The following is a 24,778-nucleotide window of genomic DNA, read 5'->3' on the forward strand; positions in this document are numbered from 1 at the left end:
TTCCTCTATAGACACGCCCACGTCAACCCTGGGCCGATCGAGTCTCGGGCCGCGAGGGGCTGGGGCCTGGGCCGGCGCGGCCATGACAGGCGCTGCGTGCTGGTGGGCGAGTCCATGATTGTTCAACATAGCAATGGCGAGTGCTTCAGACACGTCGCCGGATGTGAACTCACAGGCGGGGACAGAGCATCCAACGACGACCATGGTGTCTTCATGAAGAAACACACTCCTCAATGTCAGTTTCAGAATTTAATAACAGACAAAGATGAAGACACCCTGAAACAGACACAGACAGCACAGTCAGCTGACAAAGTATATCTTGAATACACAATCACACTAAAGTGACACATAAATATATATATCTATATAATGCATATATAATATAATATATAATATGTATGAACAGTAGAGCATCTCACATGAATGATGAACGAACGTCTCTGCAGGAGGCGAAGTGAAGAATGACAACTAAAATGTCCGCTCAGCGTAGTGCACGGCATATCCGGTTGGATGCTGGTAAGACGCTGCCCTCTAGTGGCCGGCGATAAACTCTTCAATCTAAGATCGCTGGGGTTCCCTCAAGGACCTATGGGTCCCTCAAAGCCCCAAATGGTGCCTGTGAGAACCTTTGGGGATTGACTGATGGGCCAATCAGAGCAGCTAGATGTGACCGATGGCCCAATCAGAGTAACCTGTGTGTATTATGCGATATTTCAGAGGAAGCCGATTGGATATCTGAAATGGCTTGATTTTGTTGCTATTCAGGGTGTGGTATAATATAATGTCCTCATGTAAATATACTCCCCTCCCCTGTGTCCCCCTTACCTGTGCCCCCCCCCCCTCTCTGTGGAATAAGACATTCCCCTCCCCTTTCTCCCCAACCTGTACCCCCCCCCCCCCCCCATTTGACCTATCAAATGGGACCACACACCCCCCCTTGTTGAACTATAATAGGGCTCTCCCGACCACAATCGAGGTCTTTTACCTGGGGGTGATCAGCTGATTTAGTTATCATTTACTAATGACAGCTCTTTCATGTTTCATCTGGTCGTCACTTGTCGGCCAAGCTGCAGTGCCAAGAAGTTGTTTATATTATATTAACAATTATAAACTTTATCCCATGTCCCAAGTCAAGACTGTAAATTCCCAAATCAAGTCCCAAGTTAAAACAGGCAAATCTCAAGCGAGTCACAAGTCTGAAACCTTTGAGTCGTAAACCATTCCTAATGCGTTCTTTGCTAATGCAATGCCATTTCAAAATGTTAAAGCCAACAGACAGTAATAATTGGTCGTATATACATTTTAGATGATTCAATTTAAATTAGGATTGGTCCAAAGTCTAACTGTAATAAGGGAAATTAAGTTGATTCGCTTTACACTTTTATGTAATAAAAAAACAAAAAAGATTTGGGCACAGGGAGAATCAAGTCTTTCAAATCATGAAGTCACGAGTCATTGATGTTAAAGTCAAAGTCAAGTTGCAAGTCTTTTATGATTTTGTTGAGTCATGTGACTCGAGTCCACGCCCTTGCAGTCATGTCATCCGGATGTGCTGCTCCATTGACAGTATAGACAGTGCAAATAAAGGTTATATTTTAGTACTGAACAGTTGAACCAGAATTTTAACATAATTTGCTTGTAAGAACGACAGTCTAAGGGCCCACAATAGATGTTTTGGACCCACAGTGCATCCATTGTCTACAGAGAAACCCTAGACATCTACCCTACATAATTACATTGTACATTCAATGGCTCTCTCACTCTGATTTATAGCTTTAGGAGAGAATGACACAAATACGTTTTTTTTTTGTTTTTTTACGTATACACGTGTAGTGTGTGTGTCTCACATGAGAGAGAGAGAGAGGGAGAGAGAGAGAGAGAGAGAGGGAGATAGAGAGAGAGGGAGAGAGAGAGAGAGAGGGAGAGGGAGAGAGAGAGAGAGAGATAGAGAGGGAGAGAGAGAGAGGGAGAGAGAGAGAGAGAGAGAGAGAGAGAGAGAGAGAGAGAGAGAGAGAGAGAGAGAGAGAGAGAGAGAGAGTTGAGGAACATTACAACTCCTGCAAAGCAAAACAAAAATAAACTAAATTGGGAGCAACAACCAAACATATTGTGATTAGCTTAGCCGGATAGTCAATCATATCTTTCAGAGACTTAAGTAGCGTGGAGGGAGGGAGGGAGAGAGGGAGGGCAACTATATGTGTTTCACCATCAACTGTACACGCAAAGAAAAAAAAGAGCAGCCAGAAACAGGTGCCTGAGGGCGCTGTAAAAAAATAGATAAATAAAAAGCTTGCAGAAATTCACACTTACTGTTTCATTCCAAGAAGATATCCATTTAGGGATGTCCATTAGACTACTTGTATTCTGAAAGCAATTAGCATGGGATGTCCATTAGACTACTTGTATTCTGAAAACAATTAGCATGGGATGTCCATTAGACTACTTGTATTCTGAAAACAATTAGCATGGGATGTCCATTAGACTATTTGTATTCTGAAAACAATTAGCATGGGATGTCCATTAGATTATACTTGTATTCTCAACAGTCTAAAAACCTGTATAGGCCATGATTGATTGATACATATAGGTCCCAGGCTGCACAAAGGTCTGAAGATTACTTTCACATTTTTCTTTTAAAGTATGCTCTCTGTGCAGTGGCCAAATCCCCCCCCCCCCCCCCCAAGGAACACATTGCTCTGCTTCACTTAAGATTAAACGAGGTGAAGGAATGAATAGCTAGAGGGATGTTGGTGAATGTTAGCGAATCGGGGGATACACCCATCAGTCCGCTGCAAGTCTGAACTGAGAGAGGACTGGAGACAGAGAGAGAGAGAGAGGGAGAGAGAGAGAGAGGACGAGGAGAGAGAGAGAGAGAGAGAACAGAGGGAGAGAGAGAGAGAGAGAGAGAGAGAGAGAGAGAGAGAGAGAGAGAGAGAGAGAGAGAGAGAGAGAGAGAGAGAGAGAGAGAGAGAGAGAGAGAGAGAGAGAGAGAGAGAGAGAGAGAGAGAGAGAGAGAGAGAGAGAGTTTGTGAACTACACCGTTGAAGGACCGGAAAACAGGTTGGAACTAGATAACCTTTTTTGATGCCTGGGCAGTAGTAGTACGGAGGATAAATACATAACATCGGGAAACACATGCTCTGAGAAGGTACGGGTATTATTTGTGTTCTTTTTTTATTTACAAAATGATTTACTCTGTATCGGGTTGAAACTAAAGTAGAGCGTTTTTCGTTACCTGACCGGTGAAGGTAGTAAGGTACTGACTGTATAGCGTGCATTACCGCTGGAGACACAGGCTGCGGTCTGAAATAGGTACTATATGGGTCTTATTATTTAGTACCGTTTTGTTGACAGCATAGACAAAACGCTATTAAATAATCATCTCGTTCTGCACGTTTATTTTCTTTCTTTATTTTCATAGTTTGCTTTTAACTTCGACGCTCGATTTCGGCGATACTAGTGTTGTTCCACGTTGCTTTTACAATTTTCATAAATGTTTTTTTCACAGACAGTAGGGCACCTGTGTGTGTCAGTGAGTGGTTGCACTAGTAGCCTATAATATACTTCATTGTAGGCTGACTGATGGTGGGTACGGGGTAGGATAGCGTATACTTGTAAAGGGGCACTTCAACAACAACCAAACAATGCTGATTTATTTTGCACACAATCTCACGCACATCCCAAAACTGTTTTGCACAGATTCATTTAGTTTGACTTATTATTATTATTGAGAGTCAATGAGTTTGAATATGACCACCACCAGTGAGTGAATACTTGTGTCTGTTATGGCTCCATGAAATTATGTAGATGAAAACATAGCACTGCACTACCTTATCATGTAATTAACACAACACAAGGATCCAATGTCCCAGATTACATCACGACTGGTGGCCATAATTAAAACACATTTGCTCTCAATAGCCCTCAAACTAAAATAAACGACTTAAAACTGTTTAGAGTTTTTGGGTGTTCAAGTTCAAGTTTAATTGGTCACATATATTGTACATTACAGTTAAATGCTTGGTGCAGTGTGTGAGAGAGTATGTGCAAAATAAACCAGCAGACCTTTGTTTAAAGAACAAACTGATTTCAGTTAATTTCTCATTTTATTTATATGGCTTTATCTGTCTAAAAAAACATCAATATCCTCCTAAGTTGGTATATCCTGAGTAGATGTTTTGACTTCTTTAGAGAGACAGGCACATGGGTTATAAAAAATATATATATATATATATATATATATATATATATATATATATATATATATATATATATATATATATATATATATATATATATATGGCATATATATAGCCTATATATACACACCTGTTTACAGAGTAGATGTTAGCGTTTACTGTCACCTGTTTACAGAGTAGATGTTATATATTTTTTATGATCTCTTTTTACTACACAGTTCTGTATATCTGTTTGTCGTGTATGTCATACATTTCATGATGAATTGAAAATGGGGGACCCCAATGTAAACAAGACAAAAGTCTTTCTGCATCCTCTTAGCAGTTTGTTTTGTATTGAGCCGTACTGTATTGTACCCATTCTGCAATATGTTAATAAAGTTGTCAATCAATCAATCAATCAATCAATCAATCAATCAATCAATCAATCAATCAATCAATCAATAGTTTACTGTCACCTGTTTACAGAGTAGATGTTTTAGTTACTGTCACCTGTTCACAGAGTAAATGTTTTGTGTTTTGTTTAACTGTGTATACTGTGTTCTACAGAGCGATGTGATTTGACTGCTGGTGTCCCACATGGGAGCTCAGAGCCTACTGTATATCTGCCTGTCTATCACCCTTTTCTAGAGCTGAGCATTTGTGTTTTTATGCAAACAGGGTGACATGACTCACCTGTGTACACTGTAAGTACCATGTACTATTCTTACAAGGATAGATTCAACCACCATGACATTGCAAGGCACTGCCTGTTGTGTTGTATCATAGTATTTATTTATTTCACAATATAATACCTGTCCTTGGAGCAGGTTGGTACATAATACAAGTTAGGTGCCATTGCTCAGGGGTACACCGGCAGTATTGGCATTGATGCTACCGGGAATGGAACCAGCAGACCATAAACAACCTGCCCATGCTCGCTCGTGTAGCCACAGTGTCTCCCAGATGTTCCAAGGTTATTTGAGGCTGGCAGGCAGTTCAGATGACGGGCCTGTGAAGCCCATTGAGACATGTAATATGATTTTTGGGCTATACAAATGAACTTCACTTGACTTGAACTGAAGTCTAAAAATTCAGAAAGACTGGGTAACGCTTGTTAGCTGCAGATGTTCAAACACATTTTGTGTTGTTGTTGTTGTTGGTATTTTAGTTGTCTGTTATTTATCTGATGATTGCTGTATGGACAATGAACTAGTTAGTCATTCAATTAATCAAATCAATCAATCAATCACTCAGATATGAACATACAACATATCTCACGATACAATTCGATACATGATATGGGATTCACATGTGATAGAACCACAATACAGAGGAGTTTTCAAATGAATTGACGTTCTAAAATGACGAAGTAGGGCTGGGCAATATGCCTCAAAAATCATATCACAGTTTTTATTGAACGTTCACTTGCTTGCTAATATTACAGGAGTGTACCTACTGTATGTTACCTGCTCCTGAAAAAGGGTCCTATGTTCCCCAGTCCTGAAAGAGGCTTCTAGATCCCTGTTTCAATAAGATTTTCAAGCGAACTAACTACTAAATCGAAGTAAATTTGAGCAATATTAGAAGCATCCAAATGGTTTTCCATAAACTAATATTAGACTTCTATTACTAAAAGAACACCAGTGCCAGAGTTGTGTGACGGTGTGGCAGCAATATAGGCTATAGCATAAATATAGAATATAGTCAATATTTCATTCATACAGAAAACATGCAACATCTATTTCCTCAATGTTTACATATAGTAGCTTATGAAAGCGTATAACCATTATGAATTGAAAAAGGGGGGCCCTGATGTTAACAAGACAAAAGTCTTTCTCTGGTCTGCATCCCCTTAACAATTGTGTGTATTGAGCCGTACTGTATTGTACCCATTCTGCAATCTGTTAATAAAATTTGCAATCAATCAATCAAAGCTATCTACTAACGTTACATCGGTTAGCTAGCTAGCTAACATTAGCTGCAAAGGGAACATGGAAGTGGGGAAACAACCAGATATCCACCAAAAATGTCTGGTAGTACTAGCCATCATACATTAGCCTGTACAACCCATAACCAAAGCCTATAGGTCTCTCCAAAAGCAAGATACTGGAAGCATCAGAGAAAGTATGCTTCATGATTATGCTTCATCTCTGGAAGTAGGTTATCATTTAACATGGTCCAGTGTTTAAATAAGTCAATAAAAAGTTGTGAAGAAATTGTACACACAGACACACACAACCCCCCTTTCACTCACTCACTCACTCGCTTGCTCACTCACTTGCTTGCTTGCATGCACACACACACACACACACACACACACACACACACACACACACACACACACACACACACACACACACACACACACACACACACACATAGCCCTCCTTTCACTCACTCACTCACTCACTCACTCACTCAATCGCATGTGCACTGCACATGCACACACACGCGCGCGCGCACAGTCGCACACATACCTAAACTCTCACTTAAACCTTTCCCCTCTCTCTCCCTCCTGCTTCTCCAGGTTCCTAGTGGTCTCTCGTCCTATCCGCTGGTGTTATCAAGATGCAGGTGTCTGTGGGACTGAAAGCCTGCCTGTGGAGCCCTGTGCTCTGTGTGGTTCTGGTGTTGCTCTGCCCCCAGCCGGCCCAGGGCCAAGGTAAGTGCCTGTCCTGTAGCCTGCTCTCCACTATGGCACAGAACGCGGCTCGGCTCGGCAGGGCCCGGGCTAGTTATTCATGTACAGATTCCGTGATATACTGTCCTATCACCAGAAGAAAAAAAAAACATTGAAGTGAATTATATTCTCATTGGTGTTGCCATAGAAAAAAAAAGGCGAGACCACCTGTCTTGTGAGGTTATGGCAGATGGTTTTATAACATAAAATAGTCGACTGCTTTTCGCCCTGCCAAGCCCGCCTTTGTCTCGCTGTGGAAAAGTGGCTATTATTATGGGCTACCCTCTGTATTCTGTGTGTACAGTAAAACTCTGGAAGTGTGTTTTGACGTGCAGCTTTTGGTCCAAAAGCATTTTACCCATTTTAAATCACAAGCAGCTACCTCAAAGGGAAAAGCCTCGGTCTAAAATAACTATTTACGTGTTTTATCCTCCCGCTAGATGGAGGTGTCGTCTGTTATTTATTTTGTTTTTGTCCTGTGGATGTGGCCGTGTGGCTCATGGTAGCTCTATAAAGGGAAGAAACGTCCCACATCTGCATCATCATCATCATGTGGTCGCTGTTGATTTGCAGGTTTGGTTTGGAGGTTCTTCTCCTCTTAACATTAAAGGTGTCCCTACTGACAGGTTTCCAGCTGATTCCCAGCTGATTTACCTTCACATTGTCCACTGTGGGAGATAAAACTCCCTTCCCCCACCTCTCTTTGATCTCCCTCACCCGTATTCCCTTCCTACCCACATCCCTCATTCTTAACCAATAAACCCTCCCCCCACCTTTCCCCCCAACATGTCATGACACCCTTATACCTACAGTATGGCCCCCACCCCTCTCAGTTTTGTAGGTATGAAGATGTTCCTCATTCAGTGGGGGCTCTCTCACTCCGGGTGTCCTAGATAGTCACCTCGTTGAGAGTCATCCAGCCATTCTCTGACTATTATTTGTATTGATACTTTGACTGAGTTAATAAACTGTATTAACCAGGTCTCTTTTGACTGAGTAAGTTATTCAGCTTCGGCTACTTTCCACCACACCACCCAAAGAGACAGTCTTGTATTGTTGTTCTGTAACCTACACACTGAATAAATGTCCTATACCTCACCTTTGCAACGTACAATGTTCACCCTTTTTCTTGTCGATTGTATCCCAGCTGTGTCAAGTTTCACTTTCAGTTTGGGCGAAGTTGTAACACGTCCGACCTGCTCTGATTGATAGGCGGTTAGCTTGTTATATTTAAAGGGAGAATCGTCATCTAGAGCCGTGGTTCTCGACCGGTGGGGTCACGACCCAAACGTCGAGGGGGAATTCAGAATTTCTGACGCCGCGCCTTTATTTATAATTATGTAAAGAGAGAGACCACAACCTCAGTGGAAGCGAGACACCATCAAAAATGAAACGCCATTTTGAAATGTCTACCTTTTTATTTCATTGGTTTTTTTTTATCCCTAGTTACACTTTTGTTGCAGCACAATCTTTCAGAAATTTGGGTTGAGCGGCTGGGTGGCGCAGCGGACATTGCGCTCGTCACCAACGCAAGAGACACCGGTATCGAATCCGGCTGTCAGCGTTGCCTCCGGCTTGGGCCGGCCGTCATACTCACTCAATTGGCAGCGTCAGCGGGAGGAGAGTCGACGGGTGGTAGTCTGGTCGTTGTAAACAGCGACTCCTACAGGTCGGTCAGGGCGCCTGCACAGCAAAGACAGGAAAATGGCGGGGGCAATGTGAGTCTCCTACATGTTACTCCTCGCCAATGAGAGTCCGCGCTGGCAGGTGAATAGATGTGACTGGCTGCCTCCACATGTATCGGAGGGGACATGTGATGGGCTTCTATCCTCCCTACGACCAGCCAGTGGGGGGCACATGCAAGCAACGATCAGGACAGGGGAGGGAGAATTGGCACGAGAGGTAAATTGGGATGGGAGAAAAATCACAGAAAAAGGAGGAGAAAAAGTAGATAAAAAAAAAATTGGGTTGTGACTTAAATGTGCTATAGATAACCGCTACTGTAGATGTCAAACTAGAGCACCAGCATGTCACTTTTCCTATCAGGTGCATTCCACGTGGGGACATGGGAAGTAGTAAGGAGGGGATACATGCACACAACATGTCGTAACAACAACATACATTTTGGACATTAATACATTTTTGAGGGGGAAAAGCAATACTTTTATTCCACACCTTTCTAAAAGCTCTGTGGATGTATTATTAAAAAAAGAATATGTAGATTACTCTACATAAAATGTGTATCTATAATATCTTTCATTGGTGTATATACTTGACCACATACTGCCCAGTTGTACAGCCCTGGCCTATTCTTATTCTTATTTAATGTTTGACTTTTGATTTTATTCTATTCTATTGTGCTATATTGTATTTATTTTATTCTACCTTTTTATATACAGTTGTACAGCCCTATATACAGTTGTACAGCCCTGGCCTATATTTTATTTCATAATTATATTATATTCTATTGTGCTTAACTTAGTTCACATTTCATTTTATTTTACTCCACCTCTTTATTTTATTATCTGTGTGTCCGTTAATGTCGCACCGAAAACGACCAAAGCTAATTCCTTGTATGTGAAAACTACTTGGCACTAGACCTTTCTGATTTAATGTCTAAGGAAAAAGGTGGGTCCTGAGGCTAGACCAGTTGAGAACCACTTGTCTAGACCAGGTGTTCTCAAACCTTTTTATACCACGACCCCATTTTATTTAGGATTTTTTTTGGGGACCCCACACTTAACTCATTCAACGCCAGTCACGAGTATAGTCGGGTTAACTAGCCAACCGTTCAGCGGCAATCACGAGTATAGTCGAGTTTTAATCGTTATTTCTTTTATTAGCGATATCCATTCATTTTCATCCATCCAGCCTGATGTTATCGTTGGGAATGGGCCTGAGCTCGCAAAAGGGCAAATACCGCCCCCCTATCGTCTCCCGGATGGTATTGCACATCATTGGATTGGATTGGCTCGGGATGTGCAACCAAAAAAAAAGTCCGGTCCGGGTTTTGCTTCTCGGGCATGCAGTATCGTTGTACCACGTTGACTGGGGGGACTGAGAGAAGCGTGGATTATGTGTTTTGGACTATAACGTTGGATCAATGGACGCAATCGATATTTGGAATGGCGATCAGGAATTGGATTAATCTTTTTGCAGAACATCTGATGTGAGGTAAGGACTCTATGTTACCAGTTTTGGGTTAATCAGATGTATTTTTCATAGCGATCACAACGTGTCTGTGTGTGTCACGATGGGGTAGGTAGAATGCAATAATACAGAAAGGGAAGGAATGGAGGAGGCAGAGGCGAGGAGTGAAGCTTGGAGAAGGGTGTTTACTGTAGAATCCAGTGCAATACAAGGAACATACAGAAACTACATAACAAACTTCACAATACAAAACAACAAACACTAAGACTTACTAGAGGGAGAACGGTGCGACACGACGTGGAAAGGAACAGGGGGTAACTGGAGGTATGTCGCCACACCGAAGGGAGGACAGACAGAACCCTATATACCCCAACTAATTAACAATTAAGAACACCTGGCCAACACAGAATCACAAACAACACCTAGACAATAAGCAAAGAACAACTAAACACAACTAAACACAAAAGCAACTCCTAACAACCCAAAACAGTGCATGACATCACACCAGGGAAGGGAAAGACAATGACAGCACACACCAGGACACCACATTGATTACACAATTAATTACTGTTAATACAGTGGTCAAGATACTTGTCATTGTAGCGAGCACCAATTGTTTGTGACCACTAGAGGGTGGTAGACCAATGTCAGGCCGAGGGCCAATGTCAGATGGAGGGCATTGCCCAAAGTTAGGTGGAGGGTACTGCCCAATGTTACCATCCTGCCCAGTCCAGCCAGGACCGGGCCTAGGATCATGACAGTACCCCCCCCTCAACGGGGGGCTTCCAGACCCCCGAAAACAACGTCCATAAGCAGGTGAGGGAGGAAGCCGGAACCCCGGAGAGGACCCAGGGAGAGGACCCGAAGAAGAGGGACCAGGAGGCTGAACGAAAAACCCAGGAGGGGCATAGCAGCCAGGGGGGTTGAAAACGGGCGCAGATGCCCGGAGAGGGGGGGTGGGGACGGGAACAGAGGCCCGGGGAGGAGGACTGGACCTGGGAACAGAGGTCCGACGAGGGGGGGTGGGGATGGGCACCGAGACCCGGGGAGGGGGGCAGAACCTGAGAACCGAGGCCCGGCGAGGGGGAGTGGGGACGGGCACCGAGGCCCGACGAGGAGGGCTGGACCTGGGAAGAGAGGCCCGACGAGGGGGGGTGGGTACAGGTGTAGAAGCCCGGGAAGGGGAGCTGGACCCTGGAGCAGGATCCCGGGCGAGAGACCCTCCAGCCGCCGGACCCGGGGCCGGTTCAGGAGAGCCGGACCGGAGGTGCGGCGGCGACGACCCCTGGAGCAGTATCCCACGCAGACCACGGCGAAGACCACGGCGAAGACCACGGCGAAGACCCCGGCGAGGACCACGGCGAGGACCAGGACGCTGATCACGGCGCAGAGCTGGACCAGACGGGGAGCCAGGATCCGTCGAAGAGCCGGGAGCCGGCACGGCAGCCGGACCAGGTGTAGAGTCCGGGCAGGGCGTGGAGACCGGATCGGTCTCGGCGGCGAGGCTTGGTGTAGGATCCGGAGATGAGGAGCCAGGATCCGTCGAGGAGCCGGGAGCCGGCACGGCAGCCGGACCAGGTGGAGAGGCCGGGCAGGGCGTGGAGACCGGATCGGTCTCGGCGGCGAGGCGTGGTGTAGGATCCGGGGATGAGGAGCCAGGACCCAGAGCTGAGGCTGGACTGGGCGTGGAAGCTGGACCAGCTGTGGAGGCCTTACTAGCCATACTAGCCTCGGGGGCTAGGCTAACTGTGGGCCCTGGACTCACTGTGGGAACTGTGCTAGCTGAGAATGCCTGGCTATCTTGGGACATCTGGTCCGTCTCAGGTACTAGGCTCACCCTAAACCTGGAGCCTAGTCTGGCAGTGGAGACTGTGCTAGCTGGAGACATCTGGTCTGTCTCAGATACTAGGCTCACCCTGAACCTGGAGCCTAGTCTGGCAGTGGAGACTGTGCTAGCTGGAAACGGCCGGTTAGCTATTGAAACAAAGCTAATGGGCGGAGCTATGTTAGCTGGGGACGGCTGGTTAGCTATTGACACGAAGCTAACGGGCGGAGCTAGGTTAGCTGGGAGTGGCTGGTTAGCTATTGACACAAAGCTAACCGGCGGAGCTATGTTAGCTGTGGACGTCTGGTTAGCTGTCTGAGCAAAGCTAACAGGTGGAGCTGTACCCACTGGAGACGTCTGGCCATTGATAGTGGCGGGACTAACAGGTGGAGCCGTGCTAACTGGGGACGACCGGTTGGCTATTGGCACGAAGCTAACGGGTGGAGCTATGTTAGCTGGGGACGGCTGGTTAGCTATTGACACGAAGCTAACGGGCGGAGCTAGGTTAGCTGGGAGTGGCTGGTTAGCTATTGACACAAAGCTAACCGGCGGAGCTATGTTAGCTGTGGACGTCTGGTTAGCTGTCTGAGCAAAGCTAACGGGTGGAGCTGTACCCACTGGAGACGTCTGGCCATCGATAGTGGCGGGACTAACAGGTGGAGCCGTGCTAACTGGGGACGACCGGTTAGCTATTGGCACGAAGCTAACGGGTGGAGCTATGTTAGCTGTGGACGTCTGGTTAGCTGTCTGAGCAAAGCTAACGGGTGGAGCTGTACCCACTGGAGACGTCTGGCCATCGATAGTGGCGGGACTAACAAGTGGAGCTGTGCTAACTGGGGACGACCGGTTAGCTATTGGCACGAAGCTAACGGTCGGAGCTATGTTGGCTGTAGACGACAGATCGGCGATGGACATCCGAGCAGCCTCAGCGGCTGTGGGAGGATCTAGGCTGACCGTAAGCCTGAGAACAGTCGGCAGGCTAGCTACCCTAGCCTTCGGTTTATGCTTCTCTATGAGGACAGCAACATGTTCAGCCATCTCCCACATCGCCGTCTGCAGTGTCGGATTCTCATTCCGGAGTAGGAACCCCCATTTGGCCAGTGAGTAACTCTTCATGTCACCGGCCATCAGGGTCAGGACAACGGTGATGGTATCACTTGCCCTTCCTGCTGCATTCGTTACTGTTGGTGGCGACATTCTGTCACGATGGGGTAGGTAGAATGCAATAATACAGAAAGGGAAGGAATGGAGGAGGCAGAGGCGAGGAGTGAAGCTTGGAGAAGGGTGTTTACTGTAGAATCCAGTGCAATACAAGGAACATACAGAAACTACATAACAAACTTCACAATACAAAACAACAAACACTAAGACTTACTAGAGGGAGAATGGTGCGACACGACGTGGAAAGGAACAGGGGGTAACTGGAGGTATGTCGCCACACCGAAGGGAGGACAGACAGAACCCTATATACCCCAACTAATTAACAATTAAGAACACCTGGCCAACACAGAATCACAAACAACACCTAGACAATAAGCAAAGAACAACTAAACACAACTAAACACAAAAGCAACTCCTAACAACCCAAAACAGTGCATGACATCACACCAGGGAAGGGAAAGACAATGACAGCACACACCAGGACACCACATTGATTACACAATTAATTACTGTTAATACAGTGGTCAAGATACTTGTCATTGTAGCGAGCACCAATTGTTTGTGACCACTAGAGGGTGGTAGACCAATGTCAGGCCGAGGGCCAATGTCAGATGGAGGGCATTGCCAAAAGTTAGGTGGAGGGTACTGCCCAATGTTACCATCCTGCCCAGTCCAGCCAGGACCGGGCCTAGGATCATGACATGTGTGTGTGTGTGTGCGTGCCGTTGGCGCTGAGCAAGGCACGGATAAGCGATTTTCAGCCCGCTTTTGTATCATGCATAAGGACACATAATACTATCGATAATCTAGCATTTATTTGAAAACGATTCATAAATCAGCCAAATAATTACAACGTGTTTTGTGTATTCCACTAAAGGGCTATTATCGCGTCTTTCTCTGGAATTACTAGAAATCTCCAAAACTATACTCGTATTTCAAAACGGTATAAAACGGAAATGTACCAATGAAAAAACAATCCGTTTCATACATGTTGACTGCAAGCAAGTCATTGATCAGCGACGGGTGTATTAGACCCATAGCCATAATTTAAGATATATTTTAAGCACTAGCAAATTTTCCCGTCCTCCCATTGATTAAAGCGGTGACGTGGTAGCCCTAATTTGGTCATATGGGCGTGGCGGTCAATAAGTTAATGTATCGCGTAATTTCAACATGGAATTAAGGAATATGAAAATAAAAGCACACATTGTTGAACTTGATCATGAATATTTATTAGAAAATCTAATTACAACACGTCTATGTTATCAATACACATTTATGAAACAAGGCATATTTAGCCAAAATATGTTGCCAGAACATTACATTTTTTTATCTTTTTATATTTTAACTTGCCAATGCGTGACCCCACTGTCACCTACCCGCGACCCCACTTTGGGTTGCGACCCGTAGTTTGAGAACCACTGGTCTAGACCATCAATTCCACGTTGCCCCCTGTGCTTGTGGCCTGTGTGTCCTCGTGCTGGAAGAACACGTGATACATGGTTTTCAGGGACCCCTTTTCCATAGTGTTCTATAGACCTGTTCGCTGTTTACAAACATACCACGTTCAAGACATCAGCAATGCCAACTGAGTCACGTGATAAGTTACCCCAGACCTGCACCAGCTGCTGCGCCAAAAGAAGTACAATGGTGTTCTATGGAGAAACCATGACACTCCCCTGAGTAATTAAGTAATAATTTCAAACGAAAACGGCTGGATGTAATTGAGCCAAATCAGCGTGGCTGTGAGTGTGAGTCTTTCCCCGTTTACATATCTAGCTTTGGCATGGAGTGATTGTTTAGATCACTAGCATGGCTAACAAATGCAAATAATATTGTAGTCTGTCCCGTTGTTCTGACCAGGATTACCTTCCTTTCTGCTTCGGGTCTGCACACGTGTATTTGTCACGACGTCGTCGGCGAACAGGTCTATAGCTCTATAGCATCGATTTCATCAACTAGTGTTCAAAAACTGGATACCTTTAACTTCTAAAACGTAACTTATTTCTGTTGCTTGAAAACTTTTGGGTGTTGTAGTATTTCTTTAGTTTGTTTTTTTGTTACATAGTTGTTGCATATGTTTACATCGTTTACATAGTTTCTTTTACGCCTGCGAACACCAGCTTCTTCCCCCAGGCCATCAGAGCCTTGAACACTGAACTCTCCGCGCACAAGCACACATGAGCACACACACGACACACACACACTGTACACGCTCACACACTAACAGCCACTTTAACACTTTAACATGAGCACACACACACTCATGCTGCACACGCTCACACTTATGGACACTTTACAGAAGGAAAGGTCACTTTAAGAATAGTATAGTATAACTTGAGATTGTATAATATAGCATGTACATAAAGACCCAGTGCCTCATCCGTAGCTAACAGTGTACTGCACTACCACAGGACCTAGCATGTCCTACCATGCTCTGTAAATAACTCATGTACAGATACCGATATGCCCTACTTTGTTTACTTGTTTATTGCACAATGTCGCTCTATTGGTTGGATTCTTATTATATATTATTACTATTGTATTATGCACATCGTTGCGGGCAAGACCTCCCGCTTTTCACTGTATACCTGTATGCCGTGACAAATAAAACTCTTGTATTTTGTATCTTGTATCTTGTATCTTGTGATAATCTGCCATCTGGGATAAATGAAATTGAGTTTCTACCAGATGGAAAATCATCGGGCAATTGAGAAAGACAGCTCATAGATTAGGCTAAAATAAATCACAGAAAACATTTGGACTTTTTTGTTGTTCATGTCATAGACATGTCATGTGTTTAATCTCAGCTAATTTAATAAGAAAGCAAAGTTAAAGTATTTACGCATAAAGTCAGTGGGACCATTATTTGAAGAATAATAAGAAGAGGATGAGTCTAAAATGTCTTCCCTCATCTGGGAGACAAACAACATCATAGTGTCGTCTCCACTCATGAACAACTTCCCTGAGAACGTTGGGAATGTGACCCATCCTCTTATTATTATTATAGCCTACTGTGTAACCAAAATTCTGAATCTGAAAACCATAAAAAAAAATTTGTTGTTCACATAGGATTTCAAGATTCAAGATTTTGATTATCGTCATTTCCTGTGTACTTCCATACATAAAACAAACTAAATACTGTTCCTCCAGCCCAGACCAGTGCAACAAGAAAGGTTCAAATAGAAACACAAATGTGTGTGAATATAAAATATCTAAAAGTTCATTAAAAAGTGGTACGAAAAACATATAGTCAACATATAAGACAAATCAATGATCAAATAAAAACATAGTCAACATATAAGACAAGTCAATGATCAAATAAAAACATATAAGTCAACATGTAAGACAATCAATGATCAAATAAAAACATAAGTAAACATAGAGACATTCAATCAATGATCAAATAAAAACATATAAGTCAACATATAAGACAATCAATGATCAAATTAAAACATAGTCAACATATAAGACAATCAATGATCAAATTAAAACATATAAGTCAACATAGAGACATCCAATCAATGATTAAATAAAAAAATATAAGTCAACATGTAAGACAATCAATGATCAAATAAAAACATATAAGTAAACATGTAAGACAATCAATGATTAAATAAAAACATATAAGTCAGCATGTAAGACAATCAATGATCAAATAAAAACATATAAGTAAACATAGAGACATTCAATCAATGATTACATTTATTAAATTGATAAATAAACAACACATTAGTCAACATATAAGACACTCAATCAATGATCAAATAAAAACAATTAGCAGCACAGTTCATTAGTGTGTTAGCGAGAAAGTGCATATTGTGACAGTTTTCCAGATTTGCTGAAATTTCAACTAACTTATACAACTCATGGTATCCTACAGAATGTGGAAGAACGTTTGAAGCAAAGCGCTGCTCGGTTTAAGAATTCACATGCCCCCCCCCCCCCCCCCCCCCCACATGGGTGTTTCAATCCAATTAATTCTCAACTGTCCTAGAGCATAGGGAAAAAACACATTTGAGGACTGATATTTGTTCTCTAAATATTCTCTAGTAATCCCTTTTTAATCATGTGGCATTTGTCCATATAACCATTTACTACCAGCAAGAGAGACATTCCCTCTCTCACGGTAGGAAATGAGACGGGGACAGGTGGCGAAAACCTCCCAGAAAGCTCATAAACTACCCCTGAAATTGGGCATAAAGCTGCACAAATGCCCTGATGAAAGGATCTAAAATGGAAAGGAAGCATAGCATACCAAGAAGCTGTCATAATTCTCTAATAGTGTTGGAATGTGTCCCTTTTGAGGAATTTGACCCATTAACACAGAGCAATGCCCTTCAAAATCAGCTCATAATGGCGAAAAATCCCCAATAGAAAAGCTTGTTTCAATTTACACAATTAAAACTTTTGGGAGAACAGTAACACTGATTAAAGCCCCTTTACAACCCTCTCTCAGTCTCAAGCTCCATGTCTGCCAAATCCTCGTTCTACCAATATTCGCAATATTGCAAAGATCAGGCCCTCTCTCTCTCAGGCTCTGCTGCTGAAACACCTGTGCCTTCCTCTCCTCCCGTCTTCACTACTGCATCTCACTCCTCTACAGCCTCAGTGCTGCTCCATCAATAGAGTCCAACTGGTCCAGAACGCACCAGACTTCTAACTCACACCAAACCCTGGCACCATGTCACCCCAGTCCTAAAATACCTCTACTGTCTCCCATCGGATCAATTACAAAATCCTGGTCTTCACTAACAAAGCCATTGACCAACTGGCTCCCCCATATCTCACTCTCACCCTACCAACCCTCTCAATTCCTCAGATCCACCTCAGCCTGCTTTCCCTCCACCCCCAAGGTCAACCATCACAGTTTTAGGGACAGAGCTCTTTGCAACTCCCTCCTCCAAGACATTAGAGTCCCTCACAATTTTTCAACCCCCTCAAGACTCTTACTGCTTTCTCTTAGACCGCCCCCATCTATCCTCATGTGTTTGTGTTAAGCTTGTCTCACTACCACCGCCCCTTAGTTTAAAGTCTTTGAGTTCCAGCAAAGCGCTATATAAGTTATTATATACGTATAATAATATATATTTATTATTATTATTATTTCATGTAGAATTTCAACAATAATACATCATATTGGGCGACTGGATAGCGTAGAGGTCTAAGCACTCGCCTACCACCGCAGAGACTCTGGGATCAAATCCAGCTGTCAGCGGTACCTCCGGCTTGGTCAGTCGTCCCTACTAACACAATTGGCAATGTTAGCGGGTGGGAAGCCGGTGGGGTATGTGTCCTGGTCGTTGCAAATTGCAACTCCTACTGGTTGGCCTGTTCAGCAGGGAGGGGATCTGGGGGGAAATAGCATGAACCTCTGCACGTGTTACGTTCCCCCAGTGAAACTCCTCGCTGGCAGGTGAAAAGAAGCGTCTGGCGACTCCATGTATCGGAGGAGGCATGTGATAGTCTACACTCTACACCCTTCCCAGACCGACAGTGGGGCAATGCGTGCAACGACCAGGAAGGGAATTGGCATAACGACTAAATTGGGATGGGAGAAAAATACAGAAAAAGTCCCCCCCCCCCCAAACATTTAAATAATAATAATACATCATATCATCTATCATTGTCAGATTAGTTGTGATACCTTGGTATGATTTACAGTAAACAAATGAGACCATTGCAGGGGATCAGCATGGGCGGAACAAGTCTTTAAACAGGTCAAGAAGATACATCACAATAAATCAAGAAAAAAAAAAAACATCATGAAATCCATATATGAGGGTTGGGAGGGTGGGGGGGGGTTGGTTCTCAATTTGTACAGGTCTGAATGGGATGACAAGAAAGCATAATTAGACAAGTGACATGTAGATGGTGAAGCCAGGATATACAGGATAACTTATAATCATTATACTTATAATCATTATAATTACAGATGTTTATCGTAATTCTACGTTCTGGATATAAACTATGCAGATGGATAAAGTGCATAATACATGACAATGAATGATCGGTATACTGTATAAACAAAGACATTTGACACGCGTACCTTTTGTTTCCACAAACACAACAGAAAATACAGCGGAAAATTCGGTAAATGGCGAGCCGCGCCATAACCGCGTTGATGGAGCCGAATCGTGTAACAGACACTGGGAATACATTCCCTGAGATCTATAGGAATACATTCCCTGAGATCCATAGATGTCCCTAGATACCAAGAACATACAAATGGACCTTGTAGAAGTGGAGCTATCTTCCATTTACTTATGTATATGAAAAAAGCATTTCATATAAAAGTATTCTGTATTTTTGTATGACAACTAATAAAGAAACTTGAACTTGAACTTGAAACTTGAAACTTGTATGTATTTGTAGGCGAATTTTCTGAAAATATGGCTGGGCTTAAGAGCAGTAGCGGCTCGTGGATTCTTCTCCACTAGGCGCTATACCAAACATTTTGCAAACATGTACAAGGCACGCATTGGCGAATATTATCACCATTGCCATCGATCAATATATGATCACAGTCAGTCAAATGCAACCACGTTTCCCAATAGCCCAACACAAACACGCACAGCTCTCTCTCTCTCTCTCTCTCTCTCTCTCTCTCTCTCTCTCTCTCTCTCTCTCTCTCTCTCTCTCTCTCTCTCTCTCACTCTCTCTCTCTCTCTCTCTCTGATGATGTCAGATCCATTCAATAATAAACACATTTGTATATCTCGTCATTTTAAACAAGTTACCATTCATTGTCCTGAGTGGTTATGCCCGACATGCGGCGAAATTAGAGAGAGAGAGAGAGAGAGAAAGAGAGAGAGAGCGAGAGAGAGAGCGAGAGAGAGCGAGAGCGAGAGAGAGAGAGAGAGAGAGAGAGAGAGAGAGAGAGAGAGAGAGAGAGAGAGAGACCATGGCGGGTGCAGCATAACAGAAGAGAGAGAGAGAGAGAGAGAGAGAGAGAGAGAGAGAGAGAGAGAGAGAGAGAGAGAGAGAGAGAGAGCGAGAGAGAGAGCGAGAGAGAGAGACCACGGCGGGTGCAGCATAACAGAAGAGAGAGAGAGAGAGAGAGAGAGAGAGAGAGAGAGAGAGAGAGAGAGAGAGAGAGAGAGCGTTAGTTAAGCATTAGCTGCAGGGGGGCGTAGCTGGGGGGGGGGTAGCTTAGGATGATTCCAAGGGCCCAGCACTGAGGGGGGGGCCCCAATTTTTTTTTTTTTTTTTTTTTTTTTTTTACTAGACATCACTCAGGTGTATTATTGATGCTCTCATTGATACTATGTTTGTTTCTGAAGTGTGTGTGTGTGTGTGTGTGTGTGTGTGTGTGTGTGTGTGTGTGTGTGTGTGTGTGTGTGTGTGTGTGTGTGTGTGTGAGATATATAGAGAGAGAGGGGGGGCTTTGGTAGACTATTGCATTGGTCCATTCATTGAAGATGAACGCAATGTGACATCCTTTACTAGGCTCACCCACCAACAGTGCAGGTGCTGAACTGCTGATCCGAATGTATAGGTAAAAACCATATTATGCGTTTTCATCAATAAAAAAATTGCCAAAAAAAAATCCGCTTACGAGCGCTCGCATTCACTGGGGGCCTACAAATACATTCTTTCATGGGGCCCAGAATCTGGAGCTACACCCCTGATTAGCTGAGTGGCTAACAGCAGCTAAAGTTAGCTGAGTTGGCTAAGAGAGAGAGAGAGAGAGAATTAACTCACTTTGTTTAATTGAAACGTGGTCCAGCCGGAGGGCTTAATAAAGTGTATGTCCACTGACTGTCCCCCAGACTGTTGTCGATGTATATCCATTCCACTCACTGCCCACTGTCCAGACTCCAGACTGAATCACAAGTTCACAACACACAGCTTCGAACATGTTGCAAACTGTGGCTAAGGAAAAAACTGGCATCGCCGCGTCGGCCAATCAGAGAGCGTCTCCGCGAAATGCGGCTATGGAAATTCTAGGCGGAAATTCTAAACGCTTGACTAGACCGCTTCAAATCGCGCCCGGATTCCAACATAATAGTCATATTTCAACGCACAACGCGTTACGCACTGATTGGCTGTGACGGATACAGCGATCGAACAGTGACGCGCACTCAGAGCGCTATCGCGTCTAGCCCGGGCCAAAAAAAAAAAAAAAGGTGAGTCACTTCCTGTTCCTGAAAACAAGTATTTTTTATTTGATATAGTAACGTTATATTGTGCATTGGAAACACAAACATACTTAAAATGAGTAAATATTATTCATTTTAAACATGTTTATATTATTTATAGGGCTATAAAACAAAAAACTAAAAAATTATTGTTCTTGTTCTCATATAACCAGGGCAGGGCCTGAGGGGGGGCGGCGCCCTAGCGCCCCCCAGTGGCGGCCGCCACTGCTTAAGAGGTTAATGGATTGGTTCAGTTGGGCTGGATAGGCGGAACCGTGGGAATAGGGGGCAGGCCCGGGTATGAGGAAACAAAGGGGTGCACGTCATAGTGTGGGCTTCCTCCCGATATGTGTATATTATCCAATTACTTGCATAAACCTTCCAGTACACATGTTATAGTCTTGATAAACGGTTTGTTTAACCACAGCTCTAATCCTCCTGTGTCTCACACTGTCTCATGTTCTAGCCTTAGCCTGCCTCACTGAACACCATTCAGACTGCCGTTGATGTTGAAATGGGGTGGGGAAACACCTCATGAGACTTGAAAGTTGTTTGACAGTCGCTAGTCATAGGTAATTCACCTGAATTAGATTCTATTAGAGTACAGTTGTCATGAGTACAGTACAACAAAAAGAAGCTGGCATCAAACCAGAGTGCAAGGTAAAGTGCATTATACATTATACAGTGTAAGTGATTATATGGAATATATATATAACAAAGCTATAATCTAAATATGCTAATCTGATGTGTGTACAGTATTATTATGTACAGTGATAGAAGTATAAATACACTATGGTAGTAAGCTATACTGGCCAGTGGTATAACTAATAAGAGTAGGTATGGGATATATAGATAAAGTATATACAGCGTATACAGTGCACAGAGTGGGTACTGTATACAGGTATGTATACAGGAATGGAAACAGGAATATTTGCAGGTATACTCATACAGATATAGTTAGATATACATACACTATATACAGTGTTATTGTACATGGCTATCATATGGTGTTATATGGCTAGACCAGCGGTTCTCAAACTATGGGTCACGACCCAAAGTGGGGTCATGGGTAGGTGATAGTGGGGTCCCGCATGCGTGTTGCTTTATGACAGGTCATGAGTGCAAGAATGTGACAATTTGACCATGTGACCGCGGCAACGCGGGAGAGCGGCAGTGCGGAAATAGGCTGTCTCTAAGACAAACTCTAACCTTAACCAGCTCCTTAACAGCGCCTAAACTTAACCGTTCTAACCTTAACCAACTCCGAAACAATGCCTAACCTTAACCTTAACCTTAACCATGCCTAACCTTAACCATAGAAAGAATATTGCCATTCTCTTTGACAAACTCTAACCTTAACCAGCTCCTTAACAGCGCCTAAACTTAACCGTTCTAACCTTAACCAACTCCGAAACAATGCCTAACCTTAACCTTAACCTTAACCATGCCTAACCTTAACCGGCGAAAGAATACACGTTAAAAAAAAAATCACGTTAAAAAAAAAAAATTCATGGGATTTGAACTCGTCAACAACGAACCGCAGGACCGCTGCTATGCCAGGTGAGCTGAAGCGCCGAATGAAAATCATGGCGGATTCCTGCGGCGGTTACCTAATTCCGCTCGCGCTCTGCCGCGCCGCTCGCTCTGCCGCTCCGCTCGCCCTGACTAAAAGTATAATGGGGCTCTATGGAGAAACCATGGCACTCCCCTGACTAAAAGTATACTGGAGCTCTATGGAGAAACCATGGCACTCCCCTGACTAAAAGTATAAGATAAGATAAGATATTCCTTTATTGATCCCCTTGGGGAAATTCAGGCATCATAGCAGCATGGGGGGGAGGGGGGGGGGGGGTACAGGTAGTAAAAACAACACAGTGTACAGGTAGTAAAAACAACACAGGCAGTGTAAACAATTTGGTCAATATGGTCAATATAATTTACTATCTGACTAGCTGAAGAAATATTCACATTATTCACAGTGTCACATAAGGTGCAGTATGCATAAGGTAGTGTTATAATTTACTATCTACTGAGTATACATTATTCACAGTATCACGGTATCCACTGAAATATACATTATTCACAGTATCACAGTATCCACATAGAGTGCAGTAAGCCTAAGGTAGTGTAGGTTGTCCTCCTTGGGTTCCTATAAGTCCCAGGTCAATGTCTGGTAGCAGTCGCTGTCGCTGCCCCCTGTTGTGGAGCCTGGAGGCTGCTAGTCGCTGCCCACTGTTGTGGAGCCTGATGGCCGCTGGTATGAAGGACTGTCCGAGGCGGCTAGTTGAGTGTCGGGGGGGAATGAGTCTGTGGCTGAACGAGCTTCTCATCTTGACTAGCTCGTCGTAGAGGGGGTGGTAGGGGTTCTCCATGATGGCAGCCAGCTTCCTTATCATCCCCCTCTCTGCCATCACCTCAAGTCTAGGTAGCTCGACTCCCACCACGGAGCTAGCCTTCCTCACCAGCTTGTTGAGCTTGTTGGTGTCCCTTGAGTTGATGTAGCCTCCCCAGCATGCCACAGCATAGAAGAGGATGCTGGCCACAACAGACTGGTAAAAAGACTGCAGCAGTCTGTTGCACACATTGAAGGACCTGAGTCTCCTCAGGAAGAACAGCCTGCTCTGTCCCTTCCTGTAGAGGGCCTCTGTGTTATCCGACCAGTCCAGTTTATTGTTCAGGTGTACCCCCAGGAACTTATATGAGTCCACCATCTCCACATCCACCCCTCGGATGGAGATGGGAATCGGGGGGGCCTCTTCTTGCCCCTCCGGAAGTCCACCACCAGCTCCTTGGTCTTACTGGTGTTGAGTTGGAGGTGGTTGCTGTCGCTCCACCCCACGAAGCTCTCCACCAGGGCTCTGTACTCCTCCTCATCATCGTCGGTGATGTAGCTTACGATGGAGGAGTCGTCTGAGAACTTCTGCAGGTGGCACCCGCTTGAGTTGCGGCAGAAGTCTGAGGTGTAGAGGGTGAAGAGGAAGGGTGACAGCACAGTTCCTTGGGGGGCGCCGGTGTTGCTCACCAGTACGTCAGACTGACTGTCCTTTAGTCTGACGTACTGTGGCCTCTCAGTGAGGTAGTCCTTGATCCAGGCCACCAAGCCGTGCTCCAGCTGCATCGCGGAGAGCTTCTCCGCTAGCAGTGACGGCTGGATGGTGTTGAAGGCGCTGGAGAAACCATGTCACTCCTCTGACTAAAAGTATAATGGAGCTCTATGGAGAAACCATGGCACTCACCTGACTAAAAGTATAATAGAGCTCTATGAAGAAACCATATCACTCCTCTGACTAAAAGTATAATGGAGCTCTATGGAGAAACCATGACACTCCCCTGACTAAACGTATAATGGAGCTCTATGGAGAAACCATGACACTACCCTGACTAAAAGTATAATGGGGCTCTATGGAGAAACCATGGCACTCCCCTGACTAAAAGTATACTGGAGCTCTATGGAGAAACCATGGCACTACCCTGACTATATGTATAATGGGGATTTATGGAGAAACCATGGCACTCCCCTGACTTAAAGTATAATGGGGCTCTATGGAGAAACCATGTCACTCCCCTGACTAAAAGTATAATGGAGTTCTATGGAGAAACCATGTCACTACCCTGACTAAAAGTATAATGGAGCTCTATGGAG

At 44.2% G+C, this 24,778-nt stretch overlaps 1 protein-coding gene across 1 annotated transcript in view; it reads left to right on the forward strand.

The window, feature by feature from the left end:
• Positions 1 to 2,966: 2,966 nt before the first annotated feature.
• Positions 2,967 to 24,778, forward strand: part of col14a1b (collagen, type XIV, alpha 1b) — a 334,004-nt gene continuing 312,192 nt past the window's right edge. Inside the window, exons 1-2 of the mRNA XM_084312005.1 lie at positions 2,967 to 3,148; positions 6,706 to 6,840. Of these exons, the coding sequence (XP_084168131.1) occupies positions 6,747 to 6,840 (94 nt within the window). The 5' untranslated portion in view covers positions 2,967 to 3,148; positions 6,706 to 6,746. The remainder of the gene's footprint in view (positions 3,149 to 6,705; positions 6,841 to 24,778) is intronic.

Source organism: Notolepis coatsorum, assembly GCF_963971535.1.
Source record: "Notolepis coatsorum genome assembly, chromosome: 4".
In the NCBI taxonomy this organism is placed as follows: Eukaryota; Metazoa; Chordata; class Actinopteri; order Aulopiformes; family Paralepididae; genus Notolepis; species Notolepis coatsorum.